Source organism: Eubalaena glacialis, chromosome 3 (genome assembly GCF_028564815.1).
Source record: "Eubalaena glacialis isolate mEubGla1 chromosome 3, mEubGla1.1.hap2.+ XY, whole genome shotgun sequence".
Taxonomy (NCBI): domain Eukaryota; kingdom Metazoa; phylum Chordata; class Mammalia; order Artiodactyla; family Balaenidae; genus Eubalaena; species Eubalaena glacialis.
Window position 1 is genome coordinate 164,557,509 of NC_083718.1, and position 19,659 is coordinate 164,577,167.

Genomic DNA, 19,659 nt, shown 5'->3' on the forward strand with positions numbered 1-19,659 from the left:
TATCATTTGCAAATATTTTCTCCCATTCAGTAGGTTGTCTTTTCATTTTGTTAATGGTTTCCTTTGCTGTGCAAAAGCTTTTAAGTTTAATTTATTTTGCTTTTGTTTCCTTTGCCTTAGGAGACAGATCAAAAAAAATATTGCTACAATTTATGTCATGGAGTGTTCTGTGTATGTTTTCTTTTATGAGTTTTATGGTTTCTGGTCTTACATTTAGGTCTTTAATCCATTTTGAGTTTATTTTTGTATGTGATGTGAGAAAGTGTTGTCATTTCATTCTTTTACATGTAGCTGTCCAGTTTTCCTAGCACCACTTTTTTTTTTTTAAAAATTTATTTATTTATTTGGCTGCACCAGGTCTTCACTGAGGCATGCAGGATCTTTAGTTGCAGAATTCGAACTCTTAGTTGCGGCATGTGGGATCTAGTTCCCTGACCAAGGATCGAACCTGGGCCCCCTGCATTGGGAGCATGGAGTCTTAGCCACTGGACCACCAGGGAAGTCCCCCAGCACCACTTACTGAAGGGACTATCTTTTGCCCACTGTATATTCTTGCCTCCTTTGTCATAGGTTAATTGACCATAAGTGTGTGGGTTTATTTTGGGCTCTCTATTCTGTTCCATTGATCTAGGTGTCTGTTTTTGTGCCACTACCATACTGTTTTGATTACTGTAGCTTTGTAGTATAGTCGGAAGTCAGGGAGTGTGAAACCTCTAGCACTATTTTTATTTCTCAAGATTGCTTTGGTTAGTCAAGAACTTTCTTCTTTTTGTTCTTTATTCTTTCTAATACAGGCATTTAGAACTAGACATCATTCTGTTAGGAATCCATTGGAAATATCCATTATTGATATGTTATATTTAGAGCTTTGTTTATTAAAGAGGTTGTTTCTGAGTTTTAAAGAATAATTCAGTAATTATTTTTAAAAGCACTGGTTTTTTCATTCTGTTTCATTTATTTCTATTTTTCTTGGTCCATGCAGTAAGTTACAGAATTTCTGCCTTTCGAATGTATTTTATCTTTGTATCCAAGTATATAGTCAGTGATTTGTTAAAGATTTATGTATACCTGAAAGGAAGTATGTCTCTCCACCTGTAGGCTGTTTAATTTTCCTGCAGTTTTCAGGTTTTTAATTTCATACTTACATCTATTTGTTTTGAATTCTGATAAAGGCATGTTTACGTTTCCAGTTGTAATTAAGCTTTGTCTCTTGCATTTCTGCCAGTTTTGTGTATATTTTGATTTGTGTTATTTGAGCCACATAAACTCAATATTGTATTGTAACCTTATTGATCACTCCCATTTTCTTTTTGAAATTCCCATTACCTGATAGCTTGTTTGTTCTGTTGTAATAGACTTAGACCATTTCCCCAGTTATCAAAATTTTGGCAGCAAATGTGGACTCTTTTTTACCCCAGTCATCAGTGCTCATCCTTGTATAGGGATATTAAGCTCTTTACACTCAGTGTATTAATTGATCTATTTATATTTAACTCCTTTGCTGGAAAGGTTATCTTGTTAGATTTCTCACTCACATAGATTGTATAGTAGACTTGAATCTATTTCTTTGAGACAGGTAGTTTTCTAACATTTCTAACTTTAATGTTTCTTTTTTTTTTTTTTTTTTTTTTGGCTGTGTTGGGTCTTCATTGCTGCGTGTGGGGCTTTCTCTAGTTGCAGCGAGCAGGGGCTACTCTTCATTGCGGTGCAGTGGCTTCTCTTGTTGCGGAGCATGGGCTCTAGGCGTGTGGGCCTCAGTAGTTGCGATACGCAGCCCCTAGAGCGTGCAGGCTTCAGTAGTTGTGGTGCACAGGCTCTAGGGTGCACAGGCTTCAGTAGTTGTGGCATGCAGGCTCAGTAGTTGTGGTGCATGGGCTTAGTTGCTCCACGGCATGTGGGATCTTCCCAGACCAGGGATTGAACCTGTGTCCTCTGCATTGGCAGGTGGATTCTTAACCACTGTGCCACCAGGGAAGTCTTTTAATGTTTCATCTAATAGTTTCTTTCTACTACAAATTTCTATTATTATTAATATGTATTATTAGTTGAGTTATTTATAGGAGGTGATTATATCTGGATGGCCTGAAGCAGTGTAAATTCTATACGTCTTACTCTCATAATGATTCTGGAGACATGTCTTTAATCTTATGTCTATCAATATCCTTATCACCTTGTTTATAAAAAGTGTTTTTTCTGCTTTCAGGTTCCCATTATCTCTTTTATTTCACTTTTTTTTAATTGAAGTATAGTTGATTTACAACATTATATGTTTCACGTGTACAGTATAGTGATTCAGTATTTTTAAATATCACACTGCATTTATAGTTATTATAAAGTATGGACTCTATTCCCTGTGCTATATCCTTGTAGCTTATTTATTTTATGCATAGTAGGTTTTACTTCCATTATGTCTTGTCATGATCTTTTTCCCTAGGACTTTCCTTGGATTCTGTCAAGTTTTATATGTTTTCATATGTTCTGCTTCAAGGGTAAAGTTGGTTCAAAACCACATTCCTAATATAGTTTCATGTGGTGGTTAAGTGTGCAGACTCTGGAGAGGCCACTGGTTAGGGTCCAAATCATGGCTCCACCGCTTACTTACTGGCTATGGGACACAGGACAAGTTAGGTCTTTTAGTTCCTTATCCATCAAATGTGGTGGTAATAATATTGATATATCTACTTCAGAGAGTTGTCTCAGAGTTTAAATGAGATAATGCAGGTCAAGTGCTACAGCCTGTCTGACCACAGTGTAGAATGTATTCAGTGAAGAAGCATAAGCTGCCATCATTATCAGCTTCACTTGTGGGCTCCTCTGCAGAGTCTGAGGTGTGAGATCACCTTTATCTTTTCATTTGGAGTTTAATCTTACTATTACTAGCTACCATTTACCAGGTGCCTGGTGTATGCCAGGTAAATAGGAGATTTTTACACTCATTTAATCTTCAGAACAACCAGTGAGGTAGGAGGTCCCCCACATTTTCCAGAAGAGGAAAATGAGGTAAGTTTTTCAAAGTCACATAGCATGTAAGTGGAAGAAAACCAGGGAGCAAACCCATGTCTGTTCTACAGCAGTCTCTTCTCTTTCCACAGTGCTATCCTGCCTTCTTTTAAATCACCCTCATCAAGTAGATGTTTTTGAGTTGATCATTAAGGGGTATTCCAGAAAAAACTTCATGCATTTTCTCTTTAGCCATACAAAGATTTTTAGAAAACTTAAATTTTTTTCCAGAATATTATTGGCAGGTTCATGATTTTTCCATTATCCATATTGTTTTCAATATTTATCTCCTTATTCAGGTGTCTAGGTTTATCAGTTTCTCTTATATGCGTATTATTATTATTATCACTTCTTTGATTTATTGTATCATTTCCACCCATCATGACTTCCCTTGAATATTTGTAGGTTCTAATATTTGTAGGTTCTCTACATAGCATTTGTACTTTCACTTCTATCTCAATATCACTTTCTCTTTTCATCCCCCCCCAAAAGATCATTTATAGGTTTATTCAAATTTATCATCACCTTCCCCCTCCCTTTTTTTTTCCCAGGGATTATTCCTCCCTTTAAGTATCTTAGAGTAACTCTCTGTCTTCCTTTCGGACTTTCAGTAACAGATAAATGGTTATATATATCTTGACTCCCACAAGATCATGACAGACTTTATCTCAGGTGTCTCACTAATAGTAGGTGCCAATTAATTATGAAATCAAAGTTAATTCTATTCTGTAGAGTTTCTGCAATTTTTCTTCTTTTCCTATCGGTGGAATAATTATTTTTTATTAAACCTGGATTTTGTGTGTGGTTTTTGGGTTTGGGGTTTTTTAAAAGCATCAAAACTAGACATCTTAAGGATTTTTGGTTATGAGGAAGAGAACCCATTAAAACCTAACTCCATGCCCTCCATCCTGTTAGCAAGTATATGCTTATCCAGCTGTGCTTCCCTCTATATGTATGCCTTCTCCACTTCCTTGTGTCTTCTCTTTAAGCCTTAGCTCACAATGAAGACAACTCTAGCCCTTGCCCTGTATGACCTTTTTCAGTTTTCAGAGCCTGCCATCATCCAGCTCAGTCTCCCAATGTCCCAATTTCTAATATCTGGGAAAGACAATAGGTAGGCGCAGCTGGGTCAGGTGACATCTGTAGTCCAGTCAGCTGTCTTTTCAGTAGCCGGCAGCAAAAAGAGCTACTTGTTAGACCAGGACTGCTCCTTCCAAAACACCTTGGGAAGATGTGTTCCCTAATGGGAGTGGGCAAGGAAGTAACCGTTGACACAGCTGTCACACTGTATTTACTTGTCTTTGTTTTAGATCATTCTGTTGAAGTTTTCCTTTTGGTGCTTTTAGCCAGGAGGGAGAGATTCAGTACTGTCATTTAAGTTACAGTAGGTTTTTTTTTTTACTTAAATGAAGGATTTCACTTATAAATTTATTATTTTAATCATTCCATTGTTCCAGACTTACGATTTTTTTTAAGGTGAACAAAAGACAGCTGAGAAAGAGCCCTATGGAATTACCACCAGAGATTCCCCATTTAGGTGTTTGGTCACAATTGACCAATATTCACTAGGTATAAGTCTATTAAGCTAATAAACTAATAGCATCAGGTTCAAATATCACCATCTTGTTTATGGCAGTATCATGAGAGTTATAATGTTTTCATGAACTCTAGGGACATTGCCTATGAGAGCAATCGCTTTGCTAAAATCATGATATCCTGTGTCTATACCTTTTATCGAGTCGGCACTATCCCATCAAAAATAGGAAATTCAAATTAATTTGCCTCACTTATTCTTAGTGAACCCACGCTGGCGCCAGGAGGTGGTTCCATTTTTTTCTAATTGTTTTCAGATTCCTCTGAAGAGTAACATCTCCCTCACTGCTCCAGTTTCCTACATCCACTTTTTTCTTTAAGAAAATCGTGACAGGAGCTTCCCTGGTGGCACAGTGGTTGAGAATCCACCTGCCAATGCAGGGGACACAGGTTCGATCCCTGGTCCGGGAAGATCCCACATGCTGCGGAGCAACTAAGCCCGTGCGCCACAACTACTGAGCCTGTGCTCTAGAGCCCATGAGCCACAACTACTGAGCCCGTGTGCCTAGAGCCTGTGCTCCACAACGAGAGAAGCCACCGCAATGAGAAGCCCGTGCACTGCAACGAAGAGTAGCCCCCGCTTGCCACAACTAGAGAAAGCCTGCGCGCAGCAACGAAGGCCCAACACAGCCAAAAATAAATAAATAAAATAAATAAATTTATTAAAAAAAAAAAACTAACCACCCCGTATTTCGGGGCCTCTCACCTTCTGAGATGGCCCACACTCTGTCTTTAAAAAAAAAAAAGGAAATCATGACAGCCTTTCTGACCTCTGGTATTTTAGAACCACTCTGGGTTGGCTTCCTGAATGGCCTGGACAAAGAATATGATAAGGCCCTGCCCTGGCACGTGGTAAATTCTCCATTCCTTTGTAATGTGCATATTATCTGGGCCTGAAGACTTCAGCTAATTTAAGGCAATTAGCAAGGAAGGAAAAGATGATTAGTTGAGCGCCTGTACACCAGGCACAGAGCTAAGCACTTTCTTATATGTTGTCTCATTTACTATTTCTTCACCCATCTTAGACTTCAACTTCCTCTATAGGATATACCTTCTAATCTTGTCAAGTTTATTAATTCCCTAGTGGTCCAGTGGTTAAGACTCTGCCTTCCAATGCGGAGGGTATGGGTTCGATCCCAGGAACTAAGATCCCGCATGCCGTGCGGTATGGCCAAAAATTTTTTTTAAAAAGTGTGGTAATCTTGTCAAGTTTAGAGGTTGTTCTACTTGATGGGAAATGTGAAAGCATATAAGAATCAAGTAATTGTTCCTTTTCACTGTAGTCTTAATATTTTATCATCTTATCTCTGTAGCAGCAGACCTGTCCCATCTGCTCCACGTAGCCCTTTGTTCTAAGGGTGCACCTTCCTGACACCATTCTTACAGGTTTAAGTTGTTCTTTCCCTAGTTTTGTTATCTGTCCTGTCTTTGTACGTGTTTGATCCCCTCCCTCTGAAGCTATGGTGGTGTCTGTAGATGTCTTCCACTTTTCGTGATCATTGGAATAATTAGTTATTTAACTGTCAGAATTCTCGTTTTAATGTCTTCAGTGTTTGTTGAGCCATCTTATCTTTCAGACTCTTTGGCCATGATATTTCACTTTTTTTTTTCCTCTGAAGTTTTTGAAATATATGCACCAGACTTTAAATAGACATATTTGACAATGTCTAGTGTTCTCAATCTCTTCTATTATGAACTTTAATACAGTAAGGTCACTTTTTCCAATAATTCCTATATGTTGTACCACATCAGCTTTTTCCTTTGAGAGTTATCAGTTCTCAATTCTAAGAGGTCTTTGGTTAGATTTGATCCAACTTTTATTTTACAGCAAAGAAACATTATGGTAAATTTTGCAATGAAAGGGGTTTGTCCACAGGCGATCCAGAACCAAAATTCCAGTTTGGGGCAGGTAGAAGTCTCAAGGGCAGGCACTCAGGGGGATCCTAATGAGGGATGTGTTGTAACACCTTGTACCCAGTAGATACTCAGTGGAATCTGATTGCTGATCATTTCTCGTCCTGCAGTGTGGGCCAAGCTGAAACTGCAGAAGGCATCGGAACGATGGCAGCCTGACACTGAGGTGAGTGCTAACGTAGCATCGGGGATAGCATCAAGAGACAGAGCTCCCTCACCACGTAGAAGGGAGGTGAGAGATGGTCCCTGGTTCACTGCAGTAGCAAGTGTAATGTGACAATATCTATAATTGGCTCTTGGCTTGTAAGCCTAATTCATTTGTGATATTAAATTAAATGTGTCAGACTTTAAATCTGTGTCTTAAGACAGGGTATATTCTCCCACTGAAATTTTGAAGTGGCAAGCAGGAGTGCCCTGTGTCTTGTCCTGCCATGAGGATTCATAAGCTAAGAAGTTGAGACTCCATGTCATACGTTAGATATCCTTTGAGGAGAGCATCTGATGAGAGATGATCTTCTCATGTGGTGGAGAGGTGTCCTTGCTGGTCTTGAGATAGTCATCCTGAACAGCAGATTTCAGAGATGAGGAATGATGTGTATGTGAGGTATGGTAGCTGCTGCTTCTCCTTTAGGTCAGTGGTTTTCAGTGTTCCTTTTTTTAGCAGCAAAGCCTTTTTCAGACAGTAATGTAGAACTCCAATAAAGAAAATAGAAAAAAGCAGAACTGCTCTGGATGTGGAGAAGCTCAGCCTTCTTGGCCTTTCATCCCCTGTAGTGGTCTCTTAGGCAGAAACCTAGGATTCTTGGGAACCATTTGAAAACCATGTCTTAAGTGAGCCTTTCTCAACCAGGGTGCCTCATCTTGAACACAGAAAGTGATTTGAATGAACTATTTTCTCAGGTATCCACAAGGATCGGTTATAATCGGTACCACCCTAGATGTCTAATAGATGCTGTGAGCAATAGAGCAGAACCCCAGTTGAGAAAGGCTGTCTTAGATGAATGGCATGGAATTAGGCCAGGGTGAGCTCAGGTATCCAGAGGTTGGCTCCAAACATTTCTCCCAGGAGGTGTAGCTAATGGTGTTCCTCTTCCCTTTTAGGAAGAGTATGAAGATTCCAGTGGGAATGTTGTGAATAAGAAGACGTACGAGGATCTGAAAAGACAAGGACTGCTCTAGTGTTCAGGGATGTATCTCAGCTGCGGGGCTAGCCCAGTCTTCCCTAAGATCTGCTTTTTCTATTTCTCCCAGCCAAATGCTCCTAAAGACTCTTTGCTACTTAGTCTTACGGACTAGCATGCATCTTGTAGAAGCAAGGCGTGCTGGCATGTTGCAGGGTTGAGGTGTGTTTTATCTTTGTTTTATATTAAAAAAGATTCTGTTGGAAAATAAAACCAGCCCTTGTTCTGAATGTGTCTTGTTCTGAAGCCCGGGATTATGTACTAATTCAGTCCTCTAGTTCTTAACACCTCCCTACCTCTTTCTCACGAACTTCAGTAGCAACTGAAGTTTAATGAGCGCCTGTTACGTTACGTATATTATGCTGGGTAATTCTGACTTAGCCTCATTCCCCACCCCCATTTGCTGCCACTTCCCCAAATGAGCATCACCCCAGGGTAAGCCCTGCCCTTAGTTGAGTCAGCCATTCGTGCACACACTGTACTAGGGAAAGATGGGGAGGGTGAGCCAGGACCTCTGCTAAGGACAAAGTTGTGGCACCAAGGTTGCCTTTTTATTTGCATAAAGGAAGGACTTGGGCTATTTTGGAAGGAGCCTGCAGCCCTGCCCCTTCTCTAAGCCTCAGCAGCCTGGCACACAGTGCAACTAAGACCAGCAGTGACTTCACCTGCTTGCTACTTCAGAACAAGAGTCTTTGGTCTACCTTTGTCTTCTATGAGATCCTTACTTGACTGAGAAGTGGCTAATATTCTTGTGTTCTCCAAGCCCAGATAGCCAAGATTTGGGTGGAGTTGAGCAGCTGCCTCAGGATCTGAATCTGGTATCCCAAAGGGAAAGAACTAGGGGAGCCAGGGGGCCCTGATCTGCCCACAGCACAGTCATCTGAAGGCCAGGGCCGGGTCCAGAACAGGATTCCCCAGAGGCCCCCTTTGCCCCTCAGCACCCAGACCTTCAGTTCGTTTGTAATATATCTACTTATATGTCTGCTTGGAAAGATCCCAGCTCCAGAGCTGGCCTCTCCCTCACACTCATCTGTTGCCCTAGTTATCTCCATGAGTAGGGTTTCACCACCAGGTTGGGATTTTCCTTACTGGTTCAACCCATCCCTTGGGCAACTCCTCACATGTTTGTTTGTACTTTGACTCCTCCAGTTGCTTAAAACCCCAGTTGGACAGCCTCTCCAGAGCCCGAGTTTCTAAAGCAGAGCGAGTGGATAATAAAACCTAATTGAGCCAACTAAAAACACTGATAAATGAAAATAGGCCCAAAGTGCAAGGAGACATTGCCATTTGAGAAGAGAGTTAAAGCCCGGGAAATGGTAAACATGGGAGGGGATGTCTCTCCAGCCTTCCAGCTGGGGCAGTAGCAGCATCAGGCCTCCCCAGGGACACACCTGATGCTTTCCCACCGTCACATTCCTCTGAGCCCCCTCTTCAGGAGTGGGTACCTGGGACGCCAAGGTCAATCAATGGAGCATTCCAAGAGCCCGTTTTTTTTCTTTACAGTGTGGGGGGGGCGGTGGGACCAGGTTCTGTGGAGTCCTGCCATCATCCTTGCCCAGATAACTAGTCATCCTGTGAACTGAGCCAGAGGTGCCTGAGAGGAAACAAGCCCCTTGGGGGAGCAGAGACTCCTTTTGTTCATTTGTTACATTCATCCAAGTATTATTTAGTGCCTTCCACGCGCCAGGCACAGCTAGGTTTGCAAAGCTTGAGAATTAAGTGGACGTGAGATGGTGGGAGCAGACCCGGAGGTAAGGAGGTGCAGTAACACCTGGGCCAGCTGGAAGAGTTGTGTGGCCAGCTCCACCCAGCCCTGAGGGGCACAGTGCTACTCGGGAGGTGCCGGCAAACTTGCATCAGTCAGAAGTGGTTCCCGGGACTTCCCTGGTGGACAAGTGGGTAAGACTCCCAGCTCCCAAGGCAGGGGGCCCGGGTTTGATCCCTGGTCGGATAACTAGATCCCACATGCCGCAACTAAGACCCGGCACAGCCAAAATAATTTATATAAATAAATAAATATTTTTAAATAAATAAATAAGCAGTGGTTCTCCCCAGAGGTGACTCCCTGAAGTCTGGCCTTCAGGGGTCTGCTATAAGAAGAACAGGATTGGGGCTTCCCTGGTGGCGCAGTGGTTGAGAGTCTGCCTGCCAATGCAGGGGACACGGGTTCGAGCCCTGGTCTGGGAAGATCCCACATGCCGCGGAGCAACTAGGCCCGTGAGCCACAACTACTGAGCCTGCGCGTTTGGAGCCCGTGCTCCGCAACAAGAGAGGCTGCGATAGTGAGAGGCCCGCGCACCACGATGAAGAGTGGCCCCCGCTCGCCGCAACTGGAGAAAGCCTTTGCACAGAAACGAAGACCCAACGAAGCCCAAAATAAATAAATTAATTAATTAAAAAAAAAAATTCTATGAGAACAAAGTTTTAAAAAAAAAAAAAAGAATAACAAGATTACAGCTGAGCCCCCTGACCAGGCTACGGAGAGCGGAGTGGTGCGCTTCCTGGGTTTAGATCAGTAGTTCTTAATCTTTTTTAAGGATCATAGATTCCTTTGGAAATACAAAGATAACTGTGGACTTTCTCCTTAGAAAAGTATGCATGCATATACTTTTTTTTTTTTTTGGCAGCACTGCATGGCATGCGGGATCTTAGTTTCCCCACCAGGGATCAAACTTGCGCCCACTGCAGTGGAAGCGGGGAGTGTTAACCACTGGACTGCCAGGGAAGTCCCTGCATATACATTCTTGCACACAATTTCAGGGGCTCATGAATCCCCAGAAGTGCATCCTTGGTTCCTGAGTCTTATGAGAATCTCTCCTTTAGACCTGGAGTCTGAACCTCTGCCAGGGCACTGCCTGCCAGGAACAGATGATTCAGCTCACTCTTCAAGGAGGAAAGCTGCTCCATCAGAGCAACTGCAGGACTCTGCCTGCCCCTCCCAGCCCAGGCAGGAATCTGGGCTTGACCCCCAGATTGGCCCTGCTGAACCCAGAGGCTGATCTTGGGATGAACCTCCCAGAAGCGGGAGTCTCCTCACTCCCTACCTCTGAGAGGAAAGCCAGTAAATCTGTGTCCAGCCTCAACTGTCATCCCTTTCCTCCACGTCCCTTCTGTTCCCCTCGCTGGGTCAGCTTGTGCTGGAAGGCTCTACAAAGGGAGCGCCCTAAAAGTAACCCATGCGTTGGGAAGTGAGGGTCAGACAAAGGTCAGGTTTTTGTCTTCCCTCTGCATTGTTTTTACATTTTTTTCTCCTTGGGATGATAACTACCTCTCCCTTCATCCTTCCATGCTGCCTGCTGGCAGCCTCGCCTCTAAGTTCTCTTGGTAGGAATGGGCCTGTGACCTCTCCCCACCCACTCCCCTTTCCACTATCAGACAGACAGAGCTCTCCCGTTGCAGGTGGGCCCTGGGAGGACCCTGGCCTCCCATCCCTCTCATCTCTTCTGAGAGCCTGCTCCGCCTGCCGGGTTTCTCATCTACACAGATAAGACACGTTCCAGTGGGGTCCTTCTATCTGCCAGTTGACTTCATTTTCTCCCTCTGCCTCCAGTCTGGACATCAGCTGTGCTTCCTTCTTTTGCCTGTGTCCCCGGTGGCAGCAGCGTCAGAGGGAACTCCCAGGGCTGACAGATGACTGGAGGGGAGGAGGGGCAGCCGCCAGCTTCCAGGGGCTGCGCTTGCAGCCTCCCTGACTCAGGCACACACGCTGGTTGCCCGCCACTCCTTCAGGTGCGCAGGTAGGTCTACAGCTGGGATGGGGTGGGGCTCAGGGAATACTAGGAATGTTCTATTTATGGAGACATGCACAGACTAAAGTAGATGGGCGAGGAGCCAGAACTAACACAGACTACCAAGTAACCATCTAAGCTTCGCCTGGCTTTCTTTTTTTTTTTTTTTAAGGGAACGCTATTTATTTATTTTATTTATTTTTTGGCTGTGTTGGGTCTTTGTTTCTGTGCGAGGGCTTTCTCTAGTTGCGGCGAGCGGGGGCCACTCTTCATCGCGGTGCGCGGGCCTCTCACTGTCGCGGCCTCTCCTGTTGCGGAGCACAAGCTCCAGACGCACAGGCTCAGTAGTTGTGGCTCACGGGCCTAGTTGCTTCACAGCATGTGGGATCTTCCCAGACCAGGGCTCGAACCCGTGTCCCCTGCATTGGCAGGCAGATTCTCAACCACTGCACCACCAGGGAAGCCTCCGCCTGGCTTTCTGATTTGGCTGATTGTCTGCTTCCCTCACACTCCTGAGCTGTCCCTCCAGCCTCAGCTGTCCCAACCAGGAAGCGGGAAAGGGGCTGTGTGGGAGGCTTGGGTCCTTCCTTTCACAAGGACACAGGGGCTGGGGAAAACCTTTGGGCCCCCCTCTTGACCTATTTGCCTTTGGAGACTGAGGTCCCCTTGAGAGGTGTTAACTGGATGAGAACACTTCTTGAGTGTAGCGTTGGAGGGGAGGGAGCAATGGAGGGGCTGAGGCTTCTGGTGGCAAGGAGGGTGAGGGTGGAGAAAGAAGTGGCCCCTATTGCCAAGGGGTCCTACCCTGCCTCACCTCTGCACCCAGGATTCTGAGCACAGCCCCACTCATGCATTAAAGACCATGGTCAGAAGGGGCCCAGCCCAGACAGGGTCCAGGCTCTCCTCTGTATCACATCACCCTGGCAGCCATCACCTGTGAGATCCAAGTGCTGATGGAGGACCAACCCTTGACGACAGGGAAACATGCCCTGTTAGCCCTGGGAAATTTGGGGGCTGGGTTGTGCTCAGCCTCCCAGGGTTGGGCGGGAAGATGGGAATAAGGCCCCCCTCTCCCATCTCCAGCAGTTTTCTGCCTCGCATGGAAAAACTTGAACCTGGGCTTAGCAGACCCTTACAGATCTGATCCCTTTGTACTGGGGGAACCAGAGCTGGCATCCAGCTATCCAGGGTCTGAGAGGTACCTCCTGCCTTTAGCTCAGCTCTGATTTAGAAACAGGGTTGGGTCTGAACCCTGAAGAATCTGGACAAGGGGAGCCCTGACTTCTGACCCTCTCTGTGACCCAGCATTTCCCTGCCCTGGGTTCTGAGGAAGCCCATCACCCGCCACTCCCCACCCCCAGCACCTTCTGATGTCAGAGGCAAATGAGGCCACATCAGAGGCACCGGATGTCTATTTCCTGTCACTGCACCTGCTCCAGCTCTGTCTCCCCTCGGGCCTGGGATGCTGCTGTTGCCATGCCAACAACAACATTTACTCTCAGAGGGGCCGTTACCAGGCCGCAGGCCCCTTTGTGCCGGCCTCAATGTCACTCTGAAAGTATAACTTGCGGGAAGCAAAAGCCCAGCCCCTGGGACCCCTTATTCCATACAAGTTGACCCCCCTGCTCCCAGCCTTAGTTTACTCCTTTGCGTAGTATAATAATGGGACTCTCTGTTTGCAGCCCTCCCCTGGGCTGCCCAGGACCAGTCCCTCACTCTCTCGGGCTCCTGGCGTACCTCTCAGAAGATGTCTGTGACCAATAGTAGCCATCAGGCTGCTTTGCTCAGAGGTAGCTGTCCTAAGCCCAGGGACCCCAGCCTTTCCTGGTCCCTGTGACCAACCCTAACCTGTGACTACTCCTGGGCCCTGAGGCTGTCCCTTCTTTTCACCTGTGTCATGGCCCCTTCTACTTAACCACTGCATGACCTTTCCTTAACCTTGACTCTTGAGCTGGTTGCTTCCTGCAGTGGTCTCCTCTCTCCTTTTCCTCCTACCAGCCCTCCTGCAGGTCCTGCTGGTGACCCAGAACCTGGTGAGAAGCCAGCTGACCCCCGCTCCTATCCAGGTAAGCAGCAAAGCAGTCTGTGAAGGAGGAGAGAGCCTCCTGGATGCCTTCACCCGTGGGAAGAGGGCCACAGCGTTCAAACCCTCCCACAGATGTGCCACAGCTTCCACTGCTACGGAGAGAGGCGTGCTAACCGGGAAGCAGAGCCTTTCAACCAAACAGCAGAGTGCAGCGCGGGGGAGAGCTACTGCGAGTGCAGGGGTAGGGCTGCTGTGGGGGACCAGGCAGGGTGCTGCCAGGAGGGGCTGCTGCAGGGTTGGAAGGGGTGTGACATTCAGGTACCTCCAGTAAGGTGCTGGGAGGGAGGTGCTGAAGCGGGAGAGAGAGGAGTCGGTGTTTGGGTTGCCCTGAGAGTTGAGATACGGCCCAGGACTGGCTGGCCACCCCCCATAGCCCTGGACTCGCAGGCCCTCTCTTTATCCAGCCGATCCAACTCAACGCTTCCCACCACATGGCCCGGTGCAGCCTCAGTTGTAAGGGGAGAAATGAAACCAGCCCCAGCCCTTAGCTGCAGGCCTCTAGCCCCGGACCCTGCTCTCTGCAGCGCTGCAGTGGCGGCCCACTCTGCCTGGAGCTCAACCAGTCGGCCTCGGGTGAGACAGTCCCCCCTAGCCTGCAGCTCTGAACCCCTCTTCCATGGTCCTCCAACTCCAAGCCCCTCCTCCATTGCCCTCCACTCTGACTCTTCCTCCCATTGGCCCCATAAGTTCTGAGCCCCGCCCCACCTGTCCCCAGCCCTGAGCCTTGCCCACCCACTAGCGCCCAACTCTGAGCCCACCCTCTGACAGGCCCCCAACACCTGAGCTGTTTTCCCCAACCTCCCCAGCCTCTGTCAACACCCCAACCTCTAAACCTTGTCAGGCTGACCCTTAGCTTTGAAGTCTACCCTCCTCCTCAGTGCCCCACCACTTCTGGATTTCCCCTTCCGACTCCCCACCTTTCCCCGCCCAGCTGAGCCAGTGCTCCCCTCCCCACAAGCTCCAAGGAAGCCAGAGCAAGTTCCTGTGCGTCTCCAGGTGGCAGAGATGGGAGAGTTTCAGGTTGTGAAGTCCACACACAAGATGCCCTCCCCTGGGGGGCGGCCTGGGGCTTTGCAGAGGAATTGTCCCCCAGCAGACGTGTCATAGCCCTTCCCCAAACAGCCCTGCTCTGCTCCCACGCCTAGGCCACCTGACCATCCCAGAGGACAAGACACTTCCCACTCCACCACTGGTGACCACCACCCTGCCAGCCCCCAAGAGAAACATGAGTGTCTGTCCACACCTGCCTGCTCTGGGAAGTGGAAGCAGGAATGGACAGCGAGGGGTGGCTGGGGCCAGTGGGACAGGCAGGATGGGGCTCCAGCCCCGCCTCTGTCTGGAGCTCACAGGGCTCCGTACCCCTTACCCTTCCCTTCACTCTCTCTTCAAGGGGAAAATCTCCTGCCAAGGCAGAAAGCTGTGGCCGAGTGCCCCGAGGGCTTGGACTTCTGTGAGGTGGGCCCTTGCAGTGCTCCAAGGTTGGGTGCTGCCCTCCCTCAGAACTGCAGGCCTCTCTTCTCCCCCCCTCGACTAGTGGGTCAGCAGCCGAATCGGGCTGGAGCTAGACCTGCTGGGGGCCAGGCTGCTCGACCCTCTTAGCTCCACATTATGCTGAAATCCAGGGCAGCGGCTGGAATCTTCTAAGTCTCTGTGACACACCGCCTTGTTTCTGATCACCCTGTATGTTCTCTGGGGGCTGGCTGGGTGGCCTCATGGGGGCGGAGAGAGGGGTCCAAGGAAGTTCAGCTCAGCCCACAACCCAACTTAACATTTTTTGTCTCTGTGAATGGGGGACGAAGGCAAGGGGAGGATGAACGGTCCCATCTCTTCTTGCAGCTGAAACAGTCCAGCTCAGGCTACACTGCAGGGCGCAGCCAGGCCTGCGTGGCAGGGACGCCCAGGTGTCACAGGGCTGTGGCTCAGCCCTGCTACCAGGAGTGCTGCCAAGCCTTGGCCTCAGGCAGCTAACTCCAGCTGGATGAGAACCTCCACTTCAACAGGGCCGCACCAGGGGCCACCAGAAGGCCCCTGCCCTGGACCCTGGCTGGGGCTATGCTGCTGCTCCTTCGCTCAGCAGGGAGCGGCAGGCAGGAAGGTCCCATAGGCCCTGCAAGTCCCCAGGCCCACCCCCAGCTCTGATTCCCGTAGCCGTATCTTTTTTTTTAAATTTTTTAAAAAATAAATTTATTTATTTTAATTTATTTATTTTTGGCTGCATTGGGTCTTCGTTGCTGTGCGCGGGCTTTCTCTAGTTGCGGCGAGCGGGGGCTACTCTACGTTGAGGTGCGCGGGCTTCTCATTGCAGTGGCTTCTCTTGTTGCGGAGCACAGGCTCTAGGCGCACGGGCTTCAGTAGTTGTGGCTCGTGGGCTCTAGGGCGCAGGCTCAGTAGTTGTGGCACACGGGCTTAGTTGCTCCGCGGCATGTGGGATCTTCCCGGACCAGGGCTCGAACCTCTGTCCCCTGCATTGGCAGGCGGATTCTTAACCATTGCGCCACCAGGGAAGTCCTTGTAGCTGTATCTTTAGTGAAAGGGATTTATCAAGTCCACAACTCTGTGCTAGAGGCTCCCAGGGCCTAGGCCTGAACATGATGCTCTCCAAGTGGGCAGGGCCTTAGTCCCATTCCCAAGGAGAGGCTGGGATTTGTCTGGAAAAACAGAACAGTCTCCTGTCTGACCCCCATCAAGTAGGAGGACCCCAAAGTCCTGCAGGGACAGTTTCTTCATCTATAAAAATGCCCGGTCCCGTCTACTTTTCCCAGATCCTCCCCAGACTTTGACACAAAGAGGGGGGCTGGAATTGGGGTTCCCCTGCTTTCCTGCAATGACCACCACCCCCTTTATCTTTAAGGGTCTAAATCAATCCCCTTTCTCCTCATCCCCCACACAGCTTTGAAACCAAATTCAAATAAACTTGAGCTCCATTTATGCTGTGGATATTTCCAGGAAAAGAAGAAGATTGGGAAGAAGGTGATGTCTGTTTCTGGAAGAGGTTTGCGTATACAAACGAACTGGTCACTAAGGCAGCAACTCTAAGCTTAGGGGAAAAGGAGTGAGGATGGGTTAGAAGTCACATGCTCACTCCTTCCCCTGCACTTACCCTTTAGTTTGGGTCAAAGCTTGAGAGAAAGAGTATTCATTAAGATAATTCACTAATTTAATAAACATGTTCTGAGGGTCAACTGTGTGCCAGAAACTACCCTGGGGTGATGAGGAAAAGACACAGCCTGTCCTCAGGGAGCTTACAGCTTAGTGAAATGGCCAATAGGCTGGGAGAGACCGGTCCTGGACTCCCTGATCTGAGCTGGACCTTTTTGTCCATCTGGAGCAGCCTGCTTATCTTAGGTGGGAAATCGAGGCCCCAAAGAAGGAGGACCTTGCCCAGGTGCCTGTGGCCAGTGAATCAGGGGAAGGGGCCGGAGAACAACAAAGTACAGCCTCAGGCTGTCCTGAGAGCTGAGTGGCCCCCTCCCCTGAATGCTTTCCTCCCTGAGAAGGAGAGAGGATAGAGCCTCAGCACAGTACTGTGTATGAACAGGATCACACCCTTTACAATGTGCATTCTCATCCTTTATCCCCAAACAGCCCCATGAGGCAGGCAGGACCAGGTGCTCCTGTCACACACACCTCACACACACAGCGCTGACGCTTAGGGAGGGAAAGGGAGGCATGTGGCAGTGTCTATGGCGCAGAAGTTGGAGTCACACTTTCAGTTGAGGCCCAGTTTTGCCACTTTGCTAGCTGCGAGGCCTTGGTCAAATTGCTTAACGTCTCTGAGCCTCAGTTTCTCCACCTGGAAAATGGGGTAGTGGTTCTTCACAGTGTTGTTCTCCTTTAAGGTAGGATGGGGTAGTTAGCTGGGGAGGAAGCGTTCCAGCAGAGGCCAGTGTTGGCCTGCCTGGAGTGAGGAGTTGAGAATGAAACTGATAAAGTGTTTTTCCTTAAAGTGACCATCTTCCTTCCGGGCCCTGGGCGGGGAGCTCTGGCCCCATGACTTCCAGGACCGAGGGTGAGCCGAAGGCAAGTACTTAGGAAAAGCTTTCCGGAATAGGGAGCCCAGGGTACCCCAGGACCTAAGGAGTTAACGGGGGCAGGGAGGACCCCCACCCCATCCCCGCACTGGCGTGGGCAGGCTGGGACTTACAGGCTGGCTGACCGTCGTGTGGCGTGGGGGCTTCTGGGAAATGTAGTCTCTGGCTGGGCCCCGGGTCCGCGGTGTTCCGCACATCCAGCAGCGGTGACAGCTCAGGAGGTAGGCGGCGATGGCAGGGGTGTGGGAGCAGGTGCGGAGCAGGGAAACCAGGGCGGGGCTGGGCAGGAGGGGCTGGGCAAGCTGAGGGCTGGGACCCCTGTCCTGATGCTGTCAGAGCGGACACCCTCGGCCTTCGGCTGACGCAATGGGGCCTGCTGGGCTGGGGGAGGGCCAAGGAGTAACGGGACACTTTCCCATCTCCAGGGAAAAAGGGACAGGACTGGGGTCCTTGTTTAGGATGAGACGCTCCCTTCCTGAGATACGTGCAGATACACCCCTGACACTGCCCAGAGAGGTGCCAGCAGGACTAATACTGCTCCCCAAAAAGGAAGGCAGAGCCCCATCCCAGGAGCAATAGGACTTGTCCTCCTCTCCAGTAATGGGACAAGGCACCCCACGTCCAACAAATAGACTGGACCCCACTTAGAAGCGACTGGATGCCCTTCCAGACAAAGGGCGGTACAGCAAATTGTACCTCTCACCAGAGGCAAAGGGATGGCCCCTCTCCCTAGAAACTAAAAGGCCCATTCTCAGGGGAAGGGGGAGGGGGAGGGAGCGGATCAGGCCTCCTCTACCTTCTCCCAGCACAGAGCCCCTCCTCCCTGCCCCCAGCCCTCCCTCAGGCAGCTCCTTAACCTCCTGAGTGACTTGTTGACCTAAGGGGCTCCCATCTGCCCTCCCCCGGGGCGTGTCTGCTCAGCAGGGGCCAGCATGGACCAGTCTGTGGCGATCCAGGAGACCCTGGCTGAGGGAGAGTACTGCATCATCATATCCTTCCCTGCGGGTGCCGAGCTCCCAGCCCCAGGGCCTGCCCTGCCTGGCCTTGGGAAGTGGAATGGCAGGTGTCTACGTGTCTGTCTGCTTGCCTCCCTCTCTCTGTGCCTTCAGGGGGAGGTGGAAACCAGTACATACTAAGTACTTAGTCCTGGACTCTCTGCCGGGTGCTTTAAATACTCAGTTATCCTCCCACCCCCTGTGACGTTGGGGGTTACTCTCCCCATTTCACAGATGAGGAAGGGTCGGAGAGGTGAAACCACAGAGTGAATCTGTGTGGGTGAGGGCGGGGCGGGGCGAGGCCTGGGGCCCGGCTCGCTTTTGGTTTGCCTTGACCCTGAGCAGCAGGCGGTGCAGGGAGCGCTGTGTGAGGGAGAGAGCAGGCGAAGCCGCCTCCTGGGACTCGTGCGCTACCGCCCGGAACGCGGTGGCGAGGAACATGCGTCAGTGACGGGTTCAGTCCTTGTCCCTCTGGCCCTGGGTTTTATTATTCTCCACTGTCCCTCCAGCTGGACTTCATGCCCTCTAGGGCAGAGTCTGAGGCTTCTAGAATAATTGTAATAATGATAATTAATAGTTTTTGACCACTATAGGCCAAGCCCTCTCTATTCTTAGCTCATATAATCCTCAAAATTTGAAAACTTCTCAAGAAGACGGTTGAACATACTGCTCCAGATCTTGAGCCCCGTGGCCTGACTGTCTTGGGTTCAAATTCAGGCTTTGTTACTTCCGAGCCATGTCATCCTGAGCAAACCTCAATGTGTCCGGACTAAAGATTAAAATGAGTTACTACACGTAAAGTGTTTAAAACGCTGTGCAGCATATAGACAGGGCTCCATAAATGCTGCTAGTAATACCCACATATTACACAGAAGCAGAGAGAGAATAATTAATATTTATCAAAGGTCTCACAGCCAGAAAGTGAACCTCAGGGTCTCAGAGCTGGGAAGGAGGAGCCTTAGACATTTTCGAACCCACCACCCTCACCTTACAGATGGAAAAGCTGAGGTTCAGGGAGGGAGTGGGGAGGCTAAGATTGCCCTGTTCTTGTCACTTGCAGTGCTAGAACGCACGGGGGGGGGATCAAACGTGGGTTTTACTAACAAGGCAGGGGCTCCCCGAAATGAGGCA

The 19,659-nt window shown here is 48.8% G+C and overlaps 2 protein-coding genes across 2 annotated transcripts in view; both read left to right on the plus strand.

The window, feature by feature from the left end:
* Window positions 1-7,901, plus strand: part of SF3A3 (splicing factor 3a subunit 3) — a 31,650-nt gene extending 23,749 nt beyond the window's left edge. Inside the window, exons 17-18 of the mRNA XM_061186766.1 lie at window positions 6,618-6,673; window positions 7,609-7,901. Coding sequence (XP_061042749.1) covers window positions 6,618-6,673; window positions 7,609-7,686 — 134 coding nt within the window. The 3' untranslated portion in view covers window positions 7,687-7,901. The remainder of the gene's footprint in view (window positions 1-6,617; window positions 6,674-7,608) is intronic.
* Window positions 7,902-17,650: 9,749 nt separating this feature from the next.
* INPP5B (inositol polyphosphate-5-phosphatase B) overlaps window positions 17,651-19,659 on the plus strand; it is a 43,433-nt gene continuing 41,424 nt past the window's right edge. Inside the window, 3 exon segments of the mRNA XM_061184468.1 lie at window positions 17,651-17,754; window positions 18,458-18,522; window positions 18,877-18,971. Coding sequence (XP_061040451.1) covers window positions 18,466-18,522; window positions 18,877-18,971 — 152 coding nt within the window. The 5' untranslated portion in view covers window positions 17,651-17,754; window positions 18,458-18,465.